Below are 20,705 nucleotides of genomic sequence, written 5' to 3' on the forward strand. Positions count from 1 at the left end.
ATTAAGTGTATTATTTTCTCAAATGATTTTACAATTTTTCCAATTAATTATTAAAGATAATAAAAGTTAATTAGAATTCCTATTAAGAGCAGTCTCTTAAATAGTGACGTAATGGAAATTTTACCGGAAACGTCCCTATCTATACTTAAAAGGGTGGGCTCTCTTCCGCAAAATTTAAAGCGTCACAATTACTCTCGATAATCGCCAAATTTTAGGTTAAAAGATTGTTGTAATATTTTTTTAAGGTGGCCCCCTTAACATACTTTTAAATTTTACAGCTTTTACAATGACGTCACACTTTTTTGACGTGAATACGTCTTTAAATTTGGCAATCCAAAAAACCTAATGATAACAAAATCAGGGGATACAGTTTGGCATTATAGTTTCGAATCTATCGTCTACATCCAAAATTAAATTAGACCACTGGATAGCTAAAGGATCAAAGAATTCATTACGATAAGCGAGGACTGTGACGTATCGCGCGCGGTGGAGGGGGAAGCGCCGCCATTTTGAGATCATTTTGCTGCGTATCGAGATTTGCAATTAGTATAAACTTTTGAATCGGAGAAGCTACTGTTGTTCGTTTAAGTTTTAATCGTCAGCTGTCGTCACAATCTATCGATTGTATATAAAGTATTAGTGTAAAATAGTGACAGTGAATATAATATGGTGTTAGAATAAAAAAATATTATCAAAAATATTATACCAAAACCAAATACAGAGTTCGTATACGGTTGGAAAGGGCTTCTCAAGTACAATGGAATGGTAATAATAAAACACCATATGACCGAGACAAGCTGTGCCGGGAACGTAAAAGAATGAATGCGGCCGAGCGGTATCAACGACGATGCCAGTACATCTGCAGCTGGGGCGGTTGAAATTATGCAAGTGGTTGATGAAATCGCTTCTACATCGACAACGGACTGTCTAGGCATAGATTGTGTTCGATCGTCGACTATGAAGACACATTGTTTCATCCTAAATACATGAATAAAAATATTTTATATAAAAAATATAACCCATTACATAAACGTATTCTTCACGTACAACACACGGCCGGGTCCATGGCACAGCCACAGTTTTTCCACGTTTAATTTTTGCTAATTACTGAAAAAGTATATTGATGCAACGTTATTTTATGCAAGATGAACGCTGAACGCTAGCCTAGAGTGTGAATGATTGTTGTTAAGAGTTTGTGGCAATGCTGACGATCTAGTGTTTGCCTATGGACTAAATTTTCCTAAAAGAGTGAACACTGTGCGGTGGCTGGCTGTGTGCAGAACACTTACCATTTCTGTTATTGGATTGATTTAATTTCTAGAAATGCGGTTATTAACCACATCTCGAATGGATTCCAGATGGATCTGTTACGCTATATTTATCTGAACTTCACTATTTATGGACCCAGCAGATTGTCTGCGTCACACTCTTTAAAAAAAAAAAAAAACAACTATTTATGAACAGACCCTTTTGTGGGTGTATGTGTGTGAACAGCGACTCTGAGATTTTCAGAAGCGGCCATGTTTATAATCACGCACCCAGCTGGTACCATTTGTTCATACTATAAACATTGTAAGTTGAAATCGTTATTTTTAGGACATGTTTGTGCATGTAAATAAATCAAATAAAATGCGCTTAATTTTGTAACAATTTTTTCTGTTCTCCCAGATTATCCCCATTCTGTTCACTTTTGCTTATTAAAGAAAATTATATTTATTGGTTTGTTCCCTTTCTATTTATGTGTTTCAAACAAAAGTGTAGTTTATAGATTTTATGTTCTGTTCTTTGTTCTCTATTCAAGTGCCAAATCTATTTGGAAATGTTATGTATTTACCAATTTCGTGACCAACTGGCAGCCTGTTCTTGTAAGCTGAGCATTGATATTGTTGTTTAAGAAATCATTATCTTATTTTTAGGCCAGATTTTGATATTATAAATTTAAGGGAACCTTCCGTCGAGTCTTGTTCTTGATGAAAGGTATAGATGAGTAAAGACACATGGTCTAATCAATATAAATTGTTTTTAACATTCTCCTCTATAAGTAAGAGGAAGAATTGCGTTCTTGTTCGGTTTTTCAAAACGTAATTTCCGCCGGAAATGCCCTGTTAGAGGTTCCCTTCGTATGATAATGTGGCGTTTAGGTTGGTTGTAAGTCTGTGTGTACACGACATATCAAAAATAACTAAAACCTAAACTTGTTATTTCCTGTCGATCCCAGTGTGGGACTTTTCTCTCCATTTAGGGTGCAACCCTAGCCGCTACTCCTAGTGGCAAGAAAAAGTATATTACGAGTAATCTCTCTGTAGAATAAGTAGTTTGTTAGAAGGATACAAAGCACAGAATAAGCCGAGTACTTGCAGGCAAAGCTGATGAATAATGTATCAAAAGAGATTTCAAAGCAATAAATAAATACATAATTGATGTTTCACAAAGGTTTTTTGGGAGATTAAATGGCCGGAAATGTGCGCTTTTCGTTTTGATTTTCAATTCTTTAATAGAGGAAATTCCGGGTGTGTAGCATTCAGTGAAACCTCAAAGGGTTGTCAAACTATAGGTTCCATGTTTGGTATTAATTTTGGCATTGAGCTTGCAAAACAAAGCTTATTCAGTTCTCACTCTGCCTTTGGGAACAGTCGTAGAAAACACGTGACGTGGATTGGTGTTTTTTAAAAAAAACAAACAAACAGATCACGTGGCAGTTTTGTGTTTAATTACCTAAGGGACGTTGAGGTTAACATTGCATAAGGGTCGGGCACGCTTTGAAATGACTTTTGGGGGTGGGGGGGTGGAAGAGATCAGGATTGGAAGCGGTTGACAACAGCAAGAGGCCCACTTCCGAGTTGAAATGCCGAGCTCCTCCTAGCACCCCAGACCGCCGGAAGTTTGCCCAGCCACCGCTTCCATTACCTTACGGGACGTTCATTTTCATTGTGTAATTAGTAAACTGGTTCATTGTGCTTTCCCTACTCCCGCCTACTCCACCAATGACCCACTTTGGAATTTTCCACACCAGATTTGCCTCACCCATTTAGCACCACCCCACTGAAAACCGTAGTTTGTGGAAACTTTAATGCTGAGCAAACTTTTCTGAACTTTGCGACTAATTTTCCAAAAAATTCACTTTATTTCCCTGATTCTCTTTTCAATACTTTCCACTCTAGTTGGAAAAAGCTGACAGAAAAAGAAAAACGTCAATAAAGAGCCAAATCCTAGACGTTGTGGATTTCCTAATAGAATCCGAAAAGATTCGAGACATTCATAAGCCTTATAAAGAGTACCTCCAAGATAGAACAAGCTACGAGATGAAGAGAAATTTGTTGTAGAAGCTGTGGCAAAGTACGGAGGCGAACGGAAATTGAGATAAGTTTTGTATGGGTGAATAGATAATATAAACAAAGCGGAAAAACCAAAATTGTATTTTAGATTTCAATGGAATTTTCTCAGAATGGAAGATAATGTTTACCTCTACAGTTGGAATTGCATGATTCCAGGTATAATACTAGATAAGCGGATAATTGGAGTTAAATTTTAAAGAAAGTTATTCTACTTCATATTTCAAGTCCTTATTGCCCAGGATGTAATGCCCAGTATTCTATGAGGTTTTGTTTAAACAAAGAGAATGTTTACCTCCATAATTGAGAGAAATAGTATAGTTTATATAGTTTACATACTTTAAATGTGCGTACTGTGTATATATTATATTAGGTGCGTACTGTGTATATATTATATTAGGTGCGTACTGTGTATATATTATATTAGGGGCCGTACTTAAATTACGTAACGCAATTTAAAGAGCTTTTTAATCCCTCCCCCCCCCCGATGTAACAGATCGTAACAAAATGTCAACCTCCCCTCCCCCCCTAGCCAAATGTACGTAATTTTTTGTTATGGAATATCGTCATTGCATAGTATTTAATTAAAATCAAACATATATTTTTTATTTATTACTTATTTAATTACATTATCACTTAGTATGAAGGTTGGCTATAGTAGAATTTGGCGCGAAAAATATCGTTAGTATTTTTCCATTAATGACCAAAAAATTATAGATTCAATTGGAAAAATTACGTACAAGCATTAAAAAACCCCCTCCCCCGAACCATAACGAATGGTAACAATCGAGCCTTACCCCCCTCCCCCCTTGCGTTCGTTACGTAATTTAAGTACGGCCCCTTAGGTGCGTACTGTGTATATATTATATTAGGTGCGTACTGTGTATATATTATATTAGGTGCGTACTGTGTATATATTATATTAGGTGCGTACTGTGTATATATTATATTAGGTGCGTACTGTGTATATATTATATTAGGTGCGTACTGTGTATATATTATATTAGGTGCGTACTGTGTATATATTATATTAGGTGCGTACTGTGTATATATTATATTAGGTGCGTACTGTGTATATATTATATTAGGTGCGTACTGTGTATATATTATATTAGGTGCGTACTGTGTATATATTATATTAGGTGCGTACTGTGTATATATTATATTAGGTGCGTACTGTGTATATATTATATTAGGTGCGTACTGTGTATATATTATATTAGGTGCGTATTAAGATGATGTTTTGAAAATTTTATGAAGGTTTTTCTTGGAAGCTGTGGTTAGAATGATGTGAGGGCAATACTTTATTTAAAATTAAAGATTATTAAGGGGCTTTCCTGTTTGAAAGGTCATTACTTCCGTTTAGAAAACAAAAACCTTTCAAGTATAAATTAAACAAAATGTTAATGTAAGAAATTGGTGAGGAAAAATAATTTTAGAAGAAAAACCGTTTTGTGGTGAGAATTTTCTCAGAAATGACTTTGTGACTTTGAATTATTAAATCTTTGCATTGAGTAAAATCATGCGGATGAATCTCGGCCAGCATCCCTGTAACGTTATAGGCTCAAGTTACGCCTGTCACTTTTTCTTGAAGCCAGCATCAATCTTGCTCACTGAAGCCCCAGTAAAAACCACCTCCAACTGCCGCCCCACATACTTCCACTTCCCTGAACATTTTCTCTCTCTGTTGCTGCTGCTGCTGCTTTTAAGTTTTTCCGGCGTGTTCCTTCGTTGGCACTGTTTTCCTCTCTTTGAGTAACTTTAGGTGCTATACTCATTTTCACTTTCTCATAAGGGATTCTAGAGACCTCCATCAAATCTGCGACATATTTTACACTTGGTTCCCATGACGAAGAAAAGCTTTCACAAATTAATATTTGATCAATTGATTTTCGGGAAATCCCATGGAAATTACTTGTGGTATTTTCCTTTTTCCTTCTGGTCGTCTCCATCAAGCCCTTGTCATCTGGCAGTTTAAGAATTTCGCTAAGAATTCTACTTTTCCCTTTATCTTTGTGTGTGAAACACGCAGACGGCTGTTGACTATCTGTTACTCTTCTAGTAGTAGAAGGAAATATAATGGCGCTGATTTTAGATTTTGTGGTTGCACCGGAAGGAATCCTTTGCTAAAACATTTTCCAGTTTCAGGCTCTTTTAATTTTCTTTCAAGTTAGACTTCCTTCTATATTATCGATATCTGTGTAAAATGATCCATTATCGATCAATGGCTATTTTCATGAACTTTAAAAAAAAAAAACTTTTTCCACCATTTCAGGTAACGCAGACCAATCAGAGCATCATAGCAGCTGGCAAAGGACTGCAGAAATCCTACATATCTGTACAACTACGAGTAGAGCCGGCCCATATGAGCCAGAATGGTAACATCATCATACGATGTACAGCGCTGGTGGCCACCCTGTACAGACAGTCGGCTCAGATCAGCCTGGGCCCCAGGACGAGTGAGCCAGTACCTGAAAGAGGTAAGCATTGATGTACAGTTGGAGATCTAGGCGAATAATAATTTAATTATGCGAAAAATCACCTCTGGAGCTTATCTTATGTAATTTCTTCCGTATTTGCTTCCAAATGCTTGAAGACTGCGGTGTAAATGTCCATTGGGAAATCCAATCCCGCAGGAATGACTGAATTCAATTTTATCCTTTTTTCTTAGTGACTTTCTATGCAAATAATAAGACTAGAGAAGTTTATTTCCCAAACTACATGAAAAACAAAAAGAAAAGTTTGGAAAACTAACTCTGAGATAATTAAAATATTTGTAAAATTTGTTTTCCCGTAAATAATAAATGTTTATAAAAAGGATAGACCATAAATGTGACAGGAGCATTTTATTCAAGTGAATAAATAAACCAATTTAACAAGAATAATCCTGCATATTCTCCCTTAAATGACTCCTTCTCGGCAGAAGTGAGAATGGGAAATGCGCCCTAAGGGAGATAAGCTGGTTCTGTTTCCACTAATTTAACCCTCATTTTCTTGCGCCCATTATTTTTGAAACAGAAAGAAGAAGAAAAAAAAAACAGAAACAAAAGGACAAAGACCGGCCCCGCTTTTCCTCTGTAAGCTAACGTAATTTTCATTAATCATTTTACCGCTTCCTGGAAAAAAGGCGGTATGGCTATGAATATTTAAACTATGTGTCTGCCAATTTTCACTAATTGAATAGACTCTGTAGTCAGCTTTAAGGATTATGGAAAAGCGTTTTTCTTTTTTTTTTTTTTATCGGGAAAATATTAAGTTTAAAAGGAAATGGCCGTTCAAGTGGGGGTAATTAGTTGTAATTGTTTACAATATACTTGAATGTTATTGGATTCTTTTTGGGGAAATTTAATATTTAGTGAGTGCCGCCATAAAAAAAAAAAACAATAATTTTTCGAAAATGCCATTTTTGAGATTTATTTGGCATCGTTTTTCACGAAAACTAATTAATCTGTGTTATTGCAATACATATATAGTAAAGCAAAGTAATGACTATTTTTTTAGGCGGGCTTTATGTCCAAACTACTAAATTTTGTGTCATGGACGGAGGCGACTAGCAAACATACTTTACTGTAAAATTTTTCATATTAACCATTAAATAAAATCCAAGGCCTCTAGACCTGGGGAATCGAACCCACTAAACCAACAATACATCTTAGCTTTGCGGGTCTAGCCTATAACCGCCTAACATACTTCACTATAAATTTCTCATATTAACCATTAAATAAAATCCAAGGCCTAGACCGGGAATCGAACCCACTAAACCAACAATACATCTTAGCTTTGCGGGTCTAGCCTAACATACTTTACTATAAATTTTTCATATTAACCATTAAATAAAATCCAAGGCCTCTAGACCTGGGAATCGAACCCACTCAACCAACAATACATCTTAGCTTTGCGGGTCTACCCTATAACCGCCTAACATACTTCACTATAAATTTCTCATATTACCCATTAAATAAAATCCAAGGCCTAGACCGGGGGAATCGAACCCACTAAACCTACAATACATCTTAGCTTTGCGGGTCTAGCCTAACATACTTTACTATAAATTTTTCATATTAACCATTAAATAAAATCCAAGGCCTCTAGACCTGAGAATCGAACCCACTAAACCAACAATACATCTTAGCTTTGCGGGTCTAGCCTAACATACTTTACTATAAATTTTTCATATTAACCATTAAATAAAATCCAAGGCCTCTAGACCTGGGAATCGAACCCACTAAACCAACAATACATCTTAGCTTTGCGGGTCTAGCCTAACATACTTTACTATAAATTTTTCATATTAACCATTAAATAAAATCCAAGGCCTCTAGACCTGAGAATCGAACCCACTAAACCAACAATACATCTTAGCTTTGCGGGTCTAGCCTATAACCGCCTAACATACTTCACTATAAATTTCTCATATTAACCATTAAATAAAATCCAAGGCCTCTAGACCTGGGAATCGAACCCACTAAACCAACAATACATCTTAGCTTTGCGGGTCTAGCCTATAACCGCCTAACATATTCACTATAAATTTCTCATATTAACTATTAAATAAAATCCAAGGCCTAGACCGGGGGAATCGAACCCACTAAACCAACAATACATTTTAGCTTTGCGGGCCTAGCCTATAACCGCCTAACATACTTTACCACAAATTTCTCATATTAACCATTAAATAAAATCCAAGACCTAGAGACCGGGAATCGAACCCACTAAACCAGCAATACATCTTAGCTTTGCGGGTCTAGTATCTTAACCGCTCTGCTACCGTGGTGCCTGTGTACATATATACTTATTACAATTACAAACGAAGATATGCCTTATTTTTAATGAGAATTTCAACTAAAAAGAGGAAAAAATTGTCAGAGAAAGATTTTCTCTTCCCAACTTTTACAAAATTATAATTTCCTGGTGAGCAAGGTTCTCCTGTTTTCCCGTTCATCCTCGACAGAAATAATGCTCCCTTTCTGATGAAAAAAAAGTCGCTCTCCTTTTTATCTTGTTCCTGAAATATAAAATTAAGGAAATTATGAGAAAGAAAAGGAGTAAAATTGATAGGAGTGAATAGGTATACTCAGGAGGAAGGTAAGAAAAGTGAAAATAGGTTGGGCAGATAGGTTGCGCCCTTCTGTATATTTATGAGGAAGGGCTTGTAGGGCGGTTTTGGATTGGATAAATGGAGAGTTCATAAAGGGTAAGCAGATGGCCATGACGTCAGAGCGGGCCTAAGCCAGTACTGGGATGCTATGCCCGAGTATAAGGCCCTTCTTCATTTCATCCTTATGCCCTATATAGCTCGTAAACCTTTCTCAATATTTCCACATTGCTCCCCTTTTTACCACAATCCCTCCGGTCTATCTTAAAGTCTTACTTCTTATATCTTACCGTCTTCCATTTCACCTTTTAGTCCCTGTTTTGCCCACTGTTACTTGATCATTTACAATCCTCTGTTTCTCTGCATTCAAGGAAGGGCAATGTAAGAGCAGGAAGTCTGGGCCTTTATCTTTCCAATCTCTTTTATTATCCGTGCTTTATTGTTATTCTGGCATATTTCCTGTTCACAAAAACTCCTGGCTTGTGATTCTTATTCATTTAATACATTTTCCTATCATTCTAATCGCTTTAAATAATCCTGTGGAGTATGCGCATCTCTGGCAGCCAAATCAAATAGCGTAAACTATAGGTCTGATAAGCTCCTTGGGGGATGCAACTCTGTCTCCCAGGTATACATGTTGCGTTTTGATGTTCACCATGTTTGTTCGTATTAAGGTGGTTTCTGCAAACAGAGCAATAAGTTTTGTGGTACATCGTGCGTCTACAGACAACTTCCCTGATTGACACCGCAAGTATCCGGGGTTTGTCGCCCTCAAACATGAAATAGCGCTCTTAACACATTGGTCTGAGTATGTCCGGGTATGTGTTTAACTCAAGAATCGGAAAAAAAAAATTCAGAAAGTGCTAATTTGATGTTTTGCTACCAGGGGCGCTGCAATCAACAGAATCAAAGTCAATCAACCGGAAGTACCACATTATTCATTTTCCTGTTTCTAAAGAAATTATTTTTAAATTTGGTAACTTTTATTTAACACAAACCCAAAAATAGTTCATTTTAGGGCAATCCTTAGGATGGGGCATTATTTACAAATCTCTCTCTCTCGTAAAAGCAGCGGACCAGAAGTACCCCTGAACTCAATAGACTCCACAGTTTTTAGCGATTTATTTTTTGCCGGAAATGGCTCCATTAGATTTCCTTTATATACACATTCAGTAAAGGACCATTATCCAACATTTGCACGAAGTTCTCAGAAAGAAGGCTCACGTTAAATGTCCCCTTTTTGAAGTGCTGTTTCAGTATTTATATGGTTGTAACACCTGAGTTGGCAGGATATCCGGCTACCGGAAGAATGCAGTTACCTGATTTCCATTTGTGAGTTTTCATTAATTGGCTGGATGGTAGTCAAACAGTTTTAATTGGTGTAAAGCTTGTTACCTCTGCCTAAACTTTTGTTTGGAATCTTCTGTTCGGGAACATCGAACTTGAGGCTCTAGTGGTGACGACGTCACGCTTCTTTCACTCGTACTTACAAATTCTTAGTTTTAAAAAAATAATTACGTCAATTGCGGTAAGAAGCAAATCGAGGAAGTGTCCACTGCAGAATAAAAAATAAGGCAATGCGGAAGTTACTATAGTTCAGTTTCTATTCGTTCATAGAAATAGAATCCATAACAAACATAAAAGAGGCGACAATGTTCCTTTGAAAAAGATCTTGTATTGCTTTATAGCTCTCCGGATATGGGAGAACCATAGTAACGTATGCAGTTAAGTGGAGGATGTTAAAGGAGTTAACTTGCTGAGAGCATGGCAACCTTGGTGTTAAGTACTCCCGCGGGAATAGAGCGTTGTTAAGACGTCAAGTAGTTGTTTGGGAAAGTAAACTACCTGCGGGCAGCACCTGGGGAATCATCAACACAACTACCTGCCTGCCGTGCATGTCTACCGGTGGCCGGGGGAGTTCCAGTGTGTGTGAATATTCTGTGGGATATTGCCGCCGAGGTATATCCTTTATGTGGCCCAAGGCCATCAAATCGGCCCAGGTCCGGCGGTTGATGAACTTTGAATAATAAATGGTTTTTTGCCATTTCCTGGCTAGCTCATGGTAGCTCATGTTTCTGACACTTTAATTAAAACTAGGCCATTCTTTTAGTTAGAAAAAACTACGGTCTGCATTTTGGAAAATTAGTTTTCCTCAGGCATGTTTCATTTTCAGCTTCTAATATGAAGGTTATTAATCTGGTTACAAAGATTAAAGAAAATCTTTGAAAATTGGAAACTCCATTCATTGAAAATGGTATTTCCGGTATCGGGATTTGAGGCATCTGCGAAAATATTTACTTATATAATATCTTAAGTGGAAATAACGTCTATCTTTGAACTCAATATTTTGGTGGAAGTAAAAAAAAAACATTGAGATGCTACCAGTATCTCATAAAGATCTCCACCGAAACTTTGTTTAAAATTGAATGGTCAGCAGGTTTCAGAAAACTCTCTTAAATTGGTTTGAAGAAGTGTACTGTGGTCTGAGCACTGAGGAGTGTTTGAGCAGTCTGATGATGACAGTAATCCAGATCTTCAGAAGTGAGGAAACTGTACTCCTGGGATTCAGATTCTAAAAAAGAGAAAAAAAAATTAATTTGCTGATTAGGATCTTTAAAATTGTTATTTTAAAGATAAAAAAATTGTCTTCGTCAATATCAGAATAGGATGAAAAAATACTGCCAGTTTCAGTCATGATATATTTTTATAATGTCGAGCTTTCGACCTAGGGGACTAGGTCATCATTAAAGGGTTGGTGTGTCTTCTGATTTGCCTGCTCATGGACTGAGTGAGGTGAGTTTTAGGTGTTTGGTTGTGAGCAAATCAGTGTTGCAAATTGTAGTAATTATTTTGTAGTAAGTTCGCGTATACGTTGTTTAAACATATTAAATTATGATTTTTGGTGAATATCGAGGTGCGGTCTTGAATAAAAACAACTTTTTTGCTTTATACCAACGTTTCGGATAATTTTTACTGCCTTCTTCAGGGTCTGTACAAAAGGAATATTACACTAATATTGATAAAATTGAAAACTAAAGAAATACAAAAATAAATGATATAAAAATTATTTATACAACATAAAATTAAATAGATAAATATAATTTGGAAATTTAATTTTATGTCGTATAAATAAGTTTTATATCATTTATTTTTGTATTTCTTTAGTTTTTAATTTTATCTATTTTAGTGTAATATTCCTTTTGTACAGACCCTGAAGAAGGTAGTAAAAATTACCGAAACGTTGGTATAAAGCAAAAAAGTTATTTTATTTAAGACCGCACCTCGATATTCACCAAAAATCAACAACGGTCGAAAAAAACCATAACCATCGTATTAAATTATGTTACATAATACATATTCATTTTAATATAATTATTGTTAACACACTGTAAATATGTTCCACAGCCCTGAAGATGGACCTAAGTCACCTAAGGCCGAAAGCTCGCGGCACAATAAATGAATATCATGACTGAAACTGGCAGTTATTTTTTTCATCCTATTCGATAACTATGAATGAGTTACCAAAAATAATGAACAGTAATTCGTCAATATCATTTATTTTAAATAAATTTTAAAGTTAATATTTAATATTTTATTTAAAAGTGCACCCATATTGCAACTTCTTTATTTTCAAGTATTTATTTTCTACATCAAGAAAACAAGAATCATTTTGAAAATTATTAAAATCAAAATAAATGTTTAGATTTTAGCCATGATGGATCTATATGGAGTTATTATAACCTAATGCTGTCAATAGAACAGTATGGGAAACTGTTTCAATAATGGATTGTTACAATAACTTCCACAGACTTGACGTCACTCTATGTTACAATCACAACAACAATTCTGAGAAGTTCAGTTCAGAGACGACCCCCACCCCCGCTGACCCCCTCCACACTATGAAACTCCAAACTGTTACAATAACTTTTCATCTCTGTTTATATTAGTTTAACATTACCTTTAGTGATGGGAGCGTTAAAGGAATAAAAATAATAATAAAATCGATTTAATAAAATCTACTAATGTAAATAAAGATAATAATAAAGATAACTGAAAGGGAGGGGAAAAAAAAGACTAACAGTGTTGCCACATTTAGTGAAATACGAACATTTATTCACCTGTAATAAAGAAACGAGAAGTCAGACTGTGTGCCCCCTTTCCTTTCGCTATATTTCTCCTAATGTTACTTTTTCTTATTCATCTCTTAAAGTATATTTTTCCATTTTTCCATACTAAGTTTTTTCATATTTTATCACCTAATTTCTTATTTCTTCTGTTGGTTTCATATTTATTTATTTTCATATCTCAGAATTTACTTTATTTTCCAAAAAGACGCGAGGAAAAAAGAAAAAGGAAAAGTATTCAAATCTTTAATTCAATAGACATTTGTGCGTCAGTCGGAGCGACTATACATTCTCTCTTTTATTCTGCGGAGGTGTTCATCAGGATCGCATTCTTCATCACACCACCGGCCCTTCATACTCAAACTGTCATCCTGATTCCATACGAGGCTGCCCGCATCTTGCCAAATGCCTTTTAGTAAATCGTTCTTCAAGCAGAATCTTAAACTTAGAAAGTCACTCTTTTAAATTTCACTCTTAGACAGGCTTACAAAACTTCTGTGTATAAAACTCCGGATATAGAACGAATCTTTAAGATTCTATGCAGACCAACGATTATCGAGGAATCCCCCACATGTTACTGTTTACTAATACTAATACATGGACGAAAATCGAAACTACAGGGGACTGCCGAGGATTCTTCGATCTTTGCAGGATTCTTCGTCGAATAACCGGTGCTCCTAATTACTTATCCAAGTTAACCATTCACCTATACATTCATCAAAGATTCCAAAGACTCCTAAGACAAAAAAAAAAAAAAAAAAATTCTTCTTTCCGGTCATTCAAATCATCTTATTCATCGCCTTCATTCATCTTTTAACGAAAATCCTATTCCACGGCCTACTTGATTTCCACGGCAATAGAACTCAGCGTTTGAATATTGATTCAGCACAGTAAAAAAAAAAAAGTAAAGTAATTGCCTATTTTTGCAGGCCGGCTTTACGTCCAACTTAACAATTAGGTGTCGCGGACGGTGGCAACTAGCAAACATACTTTACTGTAAATTGCTCATATTAACCATTAAATAAAATCCAAGGTCTACAGAATCGAACCCACTAAACCAACAATACATCTTAGCATTGCGGGTCTAGCCTATAACCGCCTAACGTACTTTGCTATAAATTTCTCATATTAACCATTAAATAAAATCCAAGGCCTAGACACCGGGGAATCGAACCCACTAAACCAACAATACATCTTAGCATTGCGGGTCTAGCCTATAACCTCCTAACATACTTTACTGTAAATTTCTCATATTAACCATTAAATAAGATCCAAGGCCTAGAGACCGGGGGAATCGAACCCACTAAACCAACAATACATCTTAGCATTGCGGGTCTAGCCTATAACCTCCTAACATACTTTACTGTAAATTTCTCATATTAACCATTAAATAAAATCCAACGCCTAGAGACAGGGAATCGAACTCACTAAACCAACAATACAGCTTAGCATTGCGTGTCTAGCCTCTTAACCGCTCGTCTACTGTGGCGCCTGGATTCAGCACAGCCGAACATTGATTTTTACCAGGAAACCTACACTTTGCATCTTAACCAATTTTGGAATTTCATGCATCACCTTGGAGCCTAATGGAGGGGGGGCTACGCCTTTGAATATAAATCATTATTTGCTGTCTGCAAGTTGTCGTTCTTGAGCTGGAATGTTCACACAAACACCGGAAGAGAGACCATTTCGCGGATGATTTTCTGTGAAAACTCTTTATTGAAAATTGGTCACGATGTGGAAAACTATTAATATTTTTATAAAAAAAAAATGAAAATGTGTAGCGTAAGCAAAACAGATTTAAGTGGTGGAACTGTAGTATTGCGGCACCAGAGAGAGATGCTGGAGTTTCAGAGTGGAACGGAGGGCCGCTTCCAGCTTCTTGCGTCGAGTCCAATAAACACTGAAGAGAACATTGAGGGATGATGCCTTAATCGCAAGAAACAACCGTCTTGAATAAAACTTAAGTGATGGAGATGGGGATACTTCTTTGGAAGTCAGTTCTGGTTCCTTCGCCGTACATCAAAACTTTTGGAAAATAGAACTTACGAACTCACGGTGTGCTACGTCTTTAGGTAATACATTTTTGCCCAATTTTACCTGACATTAATCATCTTCGCTCACCCTTTTTTCACCAAGAAAAAGAGAGACATTACCAATAAACCAATCAGATTCACGATTTATCTTGCATCTTCAGGTGAGAACAAGAAAAGCGGGAATTTAGATACAATTTTAGGTAATTATATACAGAAACAGTTGTAGATATTAATGACCATAATTGCGGAGATTGATCCTTTGAGTGATGCTGTGCTATTACAAAAGTTTGTCAGTAAACTGTTACTGCTGTCCACCCCCCCCCCACACACACAACACTTCACGGAACAGAGCCGGAACTTGTACAACCTTTCGACCCTTGACCACCCCCGCCCGCCTAAGGCATGTCCTCAGGAATCTCCGGACTTTCCGGTTTGCTAGTGGCCACGGTAAACTAGTCCCTTCCTCTAGGTATATCTCCTTAAAGTCGCCCAAGAGAAGCGGCTTCGGCCCAAAGCTAGGTTGTTGTTATGAAATTTGATTTCCAGATTTAGTCCTTTATGACACCCAAGGTTGAGTGCCACAGTGTAAGGTTCTGTTCATCTTTTTAGTTTCATCCAAAAGGGACGAGGGACCCAATTTCAGTTTTTTATTTGGTTTTGCCAAACCAAACGTACTTTTCTGTAAATTTCTTTTATTAACCATTAAATAAAATCCAAGGGCTAAAAACCAGGAATCGAACCCAGTACCTCAATGAATATTAGCTTTTCAGGTCTCGCTTTTTAACCGCTCGGCTACCGTGAACGCCTTAATTCAGCACAGTCGAACATTCATTTTTACAAGGAAACCTACACTTTGCATCTTAACATGCCCTAAAGCAAGCATGAACAAACTTTTTTTTCTTGTACTAAGGGACAATTACAAATTTACATTGTTAATGTTGGCGGGGGGCCACAGCAGTACTCCGAATTTTTTTTTTGTTTATTTCTCTGTAATATATCTTCAGAGAAATTATGAGTCACTTTCTTGGTCATATTTCGTAGATATTGATTAACATTAATTTCTCCATTGAGTCACCCTTAACTGTGGCTCCATTCTGGAGAACAAAGTTTGGATTTAAACCAATGTTTCGACTATTTTACTTCAATATTTAAAGAGAAAGACATATGGTGTAGCCATCCGAAGCTCTGACCACTGATTCCAAAATACTATCGATACAATACAGTGCTAGCATCGATATTTCTGGTTATGACCTTGTCAAAAGTCTTATAGAGAATAATACATTAATAAATTTACAAAATAACTTAAATCTTTCACTTTTTTGAGGGGGCTATTTTGGCGTTGATGAAACAAATGAAAAGCGAATTCATTGTTTTTCTTCTTGGGATCGAAATGAGACAAGTACAGTCCGTGAAGAGAGAACACTGTTCAGAGACGATCGGCAAATCGCTTTAAAAAAACAAAACAAAAAGCTCCATTGTACTGTTGACGCGCCTTAAATTGATAAATTTGGATTGTCTTGCAATACCTAAATATCGTTACTTTCACTGCAGTTTCACGTAATAGCTTTTAGCGACCTAACATAACAATTGCCTGTTGCAATAAAACAGGTATGAACAGGAATGTTACTATTTTGAACTCCGTTCCTACATTAATGGCAGCCCCAAGCTAAAGTTTTCAGTTTAAAATTAAATTATAAAGAAACTATTTTTGTAGAATAGGAGAATAAATTTAAATTCTCATACCGTAGGCCGCACAATAACATTACGTAGGTGCCGCATGCGGCTAGGATAAAAGCTTGACGTAGAAGCTTCTTCAGCCCTTTCGGGTTTAACTTCTCTGCCGTGAATAATCCAATTTCAAAAATAAATAAAACGGCAGCTTTTAGTTCAAAAATGCAAAGTCTAAAGAGAATTTATAAATTAAAATTTTTGTGAATTGAAGTCAGAGAACATCCTTGTGTGTCTGTGCACACAGACCAGATTGGCTTTACAATAGACTCACATACAAACAGTTTGAATTCTAATTCGGCCATGTCAGAGTTTTACTACTATCGGTTTGTCTACACCCTTTTCTTTTCTTTTGGGGTGGGAGTAGTGGAAAGACATACTAGAACCCAGCACGGCTTTAGTATGGTAAGAGGCAAGTTATGTCGAGAGTATAGGATAACCTCTAACATCTAGTGATGCCTAGATCTCCAGATCTCACTAGAGTGCGTGTTGGTAGCGTACGTGCGATGCGTACGTACGTGGGAAAACATGTCCAAAGGAAATTGTTCCTGAATGCCGGCCGGCCGGCCTGGCAAATGGAGGTTTTCCTTCACCAGTGACTTGAGTTCCGCGGTCGGAGAGAGTAAGAGGGAGAGAAGCGACTAAGAGGTGAAAAGGGTTTATTGGGAAAGTACCAGGACACTATGTGGGTGGGGGAAAGGGAAGGAAGTAACGTCGCTCGAAAAGGGGCTGTAGATGGGAGCACAAACCCCGTCACCATTGGTTCGGCTGTGTCACATCAATGACATTTCCAGCTCCAGTCAGACAAGATCGACTCTTCAATAAAATTGCATTTCCCCAGAAGTGTACTTTTTCTTTCATTCTACACAAACTGTTCCCATTTTCCTGTCTTTTCCAATTTCCACCAACGTTTGGACACCAATTTAACCAAAACAAAAAATACTCAATAAATAAGCAACCTTCCTTTCACAGAGAGGAAATACAATGTAAAAATGTCTAGAACAAATATTTGTTCATCTCTTCAAGATTGCAATTAGTCTACTTACTTAGAGAAACATCGAGGTAGTTATTTTTTTTATCAATGACAGCCATTTCGAGACACTAACCTTGAGCGCCCTACTTTGATTTTCTCGTCATCAGTATGAAAGGATCTTACTCTGAAGTCTGAGGACCACTGAAGTATTGATGAAGGGCTGCATTATGCCGTGCACCTGAGGAAATAACTTACCCAGCGCTGTCTTTCGCAAAGTTAACGGGTAATAACCGGGCGAATCTTAATCCCAGAAATCTCACGTTGACCGATTCCAAAAATAATTGTATGCAAGTTATAGAACAATCTCTTCTCTAAAATTACGCAAATAATTCATTAAAATCTATATATATATATCCAATATGTAATGAAATACAAAGGTTTGAAATTTGAATGTACCTATAAAATATATAACCTGTAAAATTTTTACCTTCCATATCTCATTAACTATTATCACTAAAACATTGAAACATGCCAATTATAGAGCTAACTTTTATGAACAATTAAGTAAAAAGAGCATTGAATTCTGAACAATACAACGGGAGATATAAAGGATTGAAATTTGAAGGGTTTTGAAAACCACGAAACTTTAACCTGTAATATCCATTAAACTATTATACCTAAAACATTGCCACTAATATCAGTTATAGAGCTAAGTTTTCTCTACATTTTGGTAAAGTGAGCATTGAATTCAGAACAATACAAAAGGAGATATAAAGGTTTGAAATTTGAATGGTTTTGAAAACCACGAAAATTTAACCTACTATATCTCTTTAACTATTCTCACTAAAACATTGCCACTTATATCAGTTATAGTGATATGTTTTCTCTACATTTTGGTAATGAGTGCATTGAATTCAGAACAATACAACGGGAGATATAAAGGTTTGAAATTTGAAGGGTTTTGAAAACCACGAAAATTTAACCTTCCATATCTCATTAACTGTTATTACTAAAACATTGCCACTTATATCATTTACAGAGCTAAGTATTCTCTACAGTTTGGTAAAGAGAGCATTGAATTCAGAACAATACCTAACCTAACCTGCTATATCTCATTAACTGTTATCACTAAAACATTGCCACTAATATCAGTTATAGGGTGCGTTCCACTAAGCGACCACAACGACCAAAACATACTTTCAGGCGTTCCACTTGGCGACCGCGGTCGTTGTGGTCGTGGCGAAAACGTCACTAATGACGTCATTATTTTCGCCCACACAACGACCACAACGCCCCATCTATAGAGCTGGGTCGAAGTAGGCGTTCAGAGTTGGCGCAATTTTTAAAACAAAATATGGCGACCGAAAAAATTATCTCATGTAAATGAAAGTATTATTTCATGTAAATAATAGAATGTGTTTCTCGAAAGTCTCCAAAAAATAAATAAATAAATAATTACTTATCCCTTTACACACTAAATCACTGAATAACACAAAATCATTTACCTGAAATAACTTTTAAATTCTTCATTTGAATAAAGATCAATTACTCTGATAGCTAATAATACGTGGCCTAAGTTTTCGCTTTTTATCATTGCGATTTTGTAAAATTACATTCCACTCTAATCGGAACTAGATAAAGAACTTTCTAAAGCATTATTAATAAATATCCAACTGTTGCCACAAAAGACATTTTAATTTTATTTAAACGTAAATTTTATAAATACTCCACTAAAATGTAATATAAAAAATTGAATTATATATATTCTTTTAATATAAGTCAACTTTACCAATAATTAATAAAGTTTATTATAACTGCTTATAAATGGGGTTTAAATGAAAAAATAACCTCTTCAAGCTTCTAACTTATTTTCGAGGCCGCCATATGCAATGTTTACATGAACGGTTAAAACGCCCACAGTCCGTTCCACTTGGGTTTTCGATCGCAACGCTCACAAGCAAGTGGAACGGCCAAAATCGCGGTCGTGGTCGTGGTCGTTGTGGTCGCCAAGTGGAACGCACCCATAGTGCTATGTTTTCTCTACATTTGGATACAGAAAGCATTGAATTCAGAACAATACAAAAGGAGATATAAAGGTTTGAAATTTGAAGGGTTTTGAAAACCACGAAACTTTAACCTGCTATATCTCTTTAACTATTATCACTAAAACATTGCCAGTAATATCATTTATAGTGCTAACTGATATCTATTAGATCTGGGTAATAGTAAAAAATTTACACCTACCTATAAAAGAGGATTTGCGCGTCTATTGTAAAGAAAATGTTTATAGAAAAAGGGGCGTTAAAGGGTTAAAATATGGAGTTTTTCAACGTCACGCTTTTTCGTCCATTTTTTGACAAATGAAGCTTACTGCTCAGTTTTAAGTAAAAACCGTGTCTTTATCGCAATTTTTCCTTCTATCGGTAGTGAGTGAATGTGATAAACAATTAGTAATATCAATAAATTTAACATTTAAAATTTAGTGAGTAAAGTTTAAATAGGTAAGTTTAACTGGGAGTCTGTGCAGATGTTTGAGCGCAAAGTAGAATTTGAGACACTGAAGTGTTTCAGGAAGAGCTCTCCTGGAAAATAATCCATTTATATGTGCATAGTGAGAAGGAGGACAAAGCATTGGGCTCCATCTTGAGCACAGCTCGACCTCCAAGGTTTTACATGGTTTTGGCCTCGGGCCCCCCTTCTCCACTTGCAACAGTTCCAGTGTTTCATGTTTTCACGCTGCCATTACTTTATACAATACATATTTAAATCAAATTGTAAATAAATTTGTTGCTCCCCACCGGAACCATTTTCTTTTGTGCTCCATTTTACTTCCTTCTGCAGCTCGTTGAAAAAGGGCAGATTTAAAGTTTTCAGCGGAAATACTAGTCTTACTGTCCTTTAAATCAGAAAAAGTGATTATTAAAAATTAGTGCTCGTATGAATGTGTATCCAACGTAATTAAATTAACAAGCTTAAATATGACATTTCCCTTCTGTAATAACAGCGGAAGTCACAAAACGTATTAGGTGAAATCAGTCAACCGGTAGTACGTATTTAGACACTTTTTTTTTCCATTTCCTCCAAAATATCTACTAAAATTGAATTTGAATTTGTACACTTACTGCAGGAAACATGGATAATAAACCATTTCCTGCTAAAATTGGATTATAGTCACTTTAAAGCGAAGGCGTGGTTGGACCTCTTTCTAACGTAAAGTAATTACCCTATTTTTTCAGACAGGCTTTACGTCCAACTGCCAATTAGGTGTCGTTGACTGAGGCGATTAGCAAACATAGTTATTTTACTATAAATTTCTCATATTAACCATTAAATAAAATACAAGGCCTTGAGTCAGGGAATCAAACCCACTAAACCAACAATACACGTTAGCATTGCGGGTCTAGCCTATAACCGCCT

General features: G+C 36.2%; 1 protein-coding gene across 1 annotated transcript in view; it reads left to right on the plus strand.

Moving 5' to 3' along the window:
• The window catches only part of LOC141448401 (uncharacterized), a 320,931-nt gene that overhangs the window by 288,220 nt on the left and 12,006 nt on the right, over positions 1–20,705 (plus strand). Inside the window, exon 5 of the mRNA XM_074116758.1 lies at positions 5,608–5,812. Coding sequence (XP_073972859.1) covers positions 5,608–5,812 — 205 coding nt within the window. The remainder of the gene's footprint in view (positions 1–5,607; positions 5,813–20,705) is intronic.

The sequence above is a fragment of the Rhodnius prolixus genome, unplaced genomic scaffold, assembly GCF_049639745.1.
Source record: "Rhodnius prolixus isolate KJV_2025 unplaced genomic scaffold, Rpr scaffold_25, whole genome shotgun sequence".
NCBI lineage: Eukaryota > Metazoa > Arthropoda > Insecta > Hemiptera > Reduviidae > Rhodnius > Rhodnius prolixus.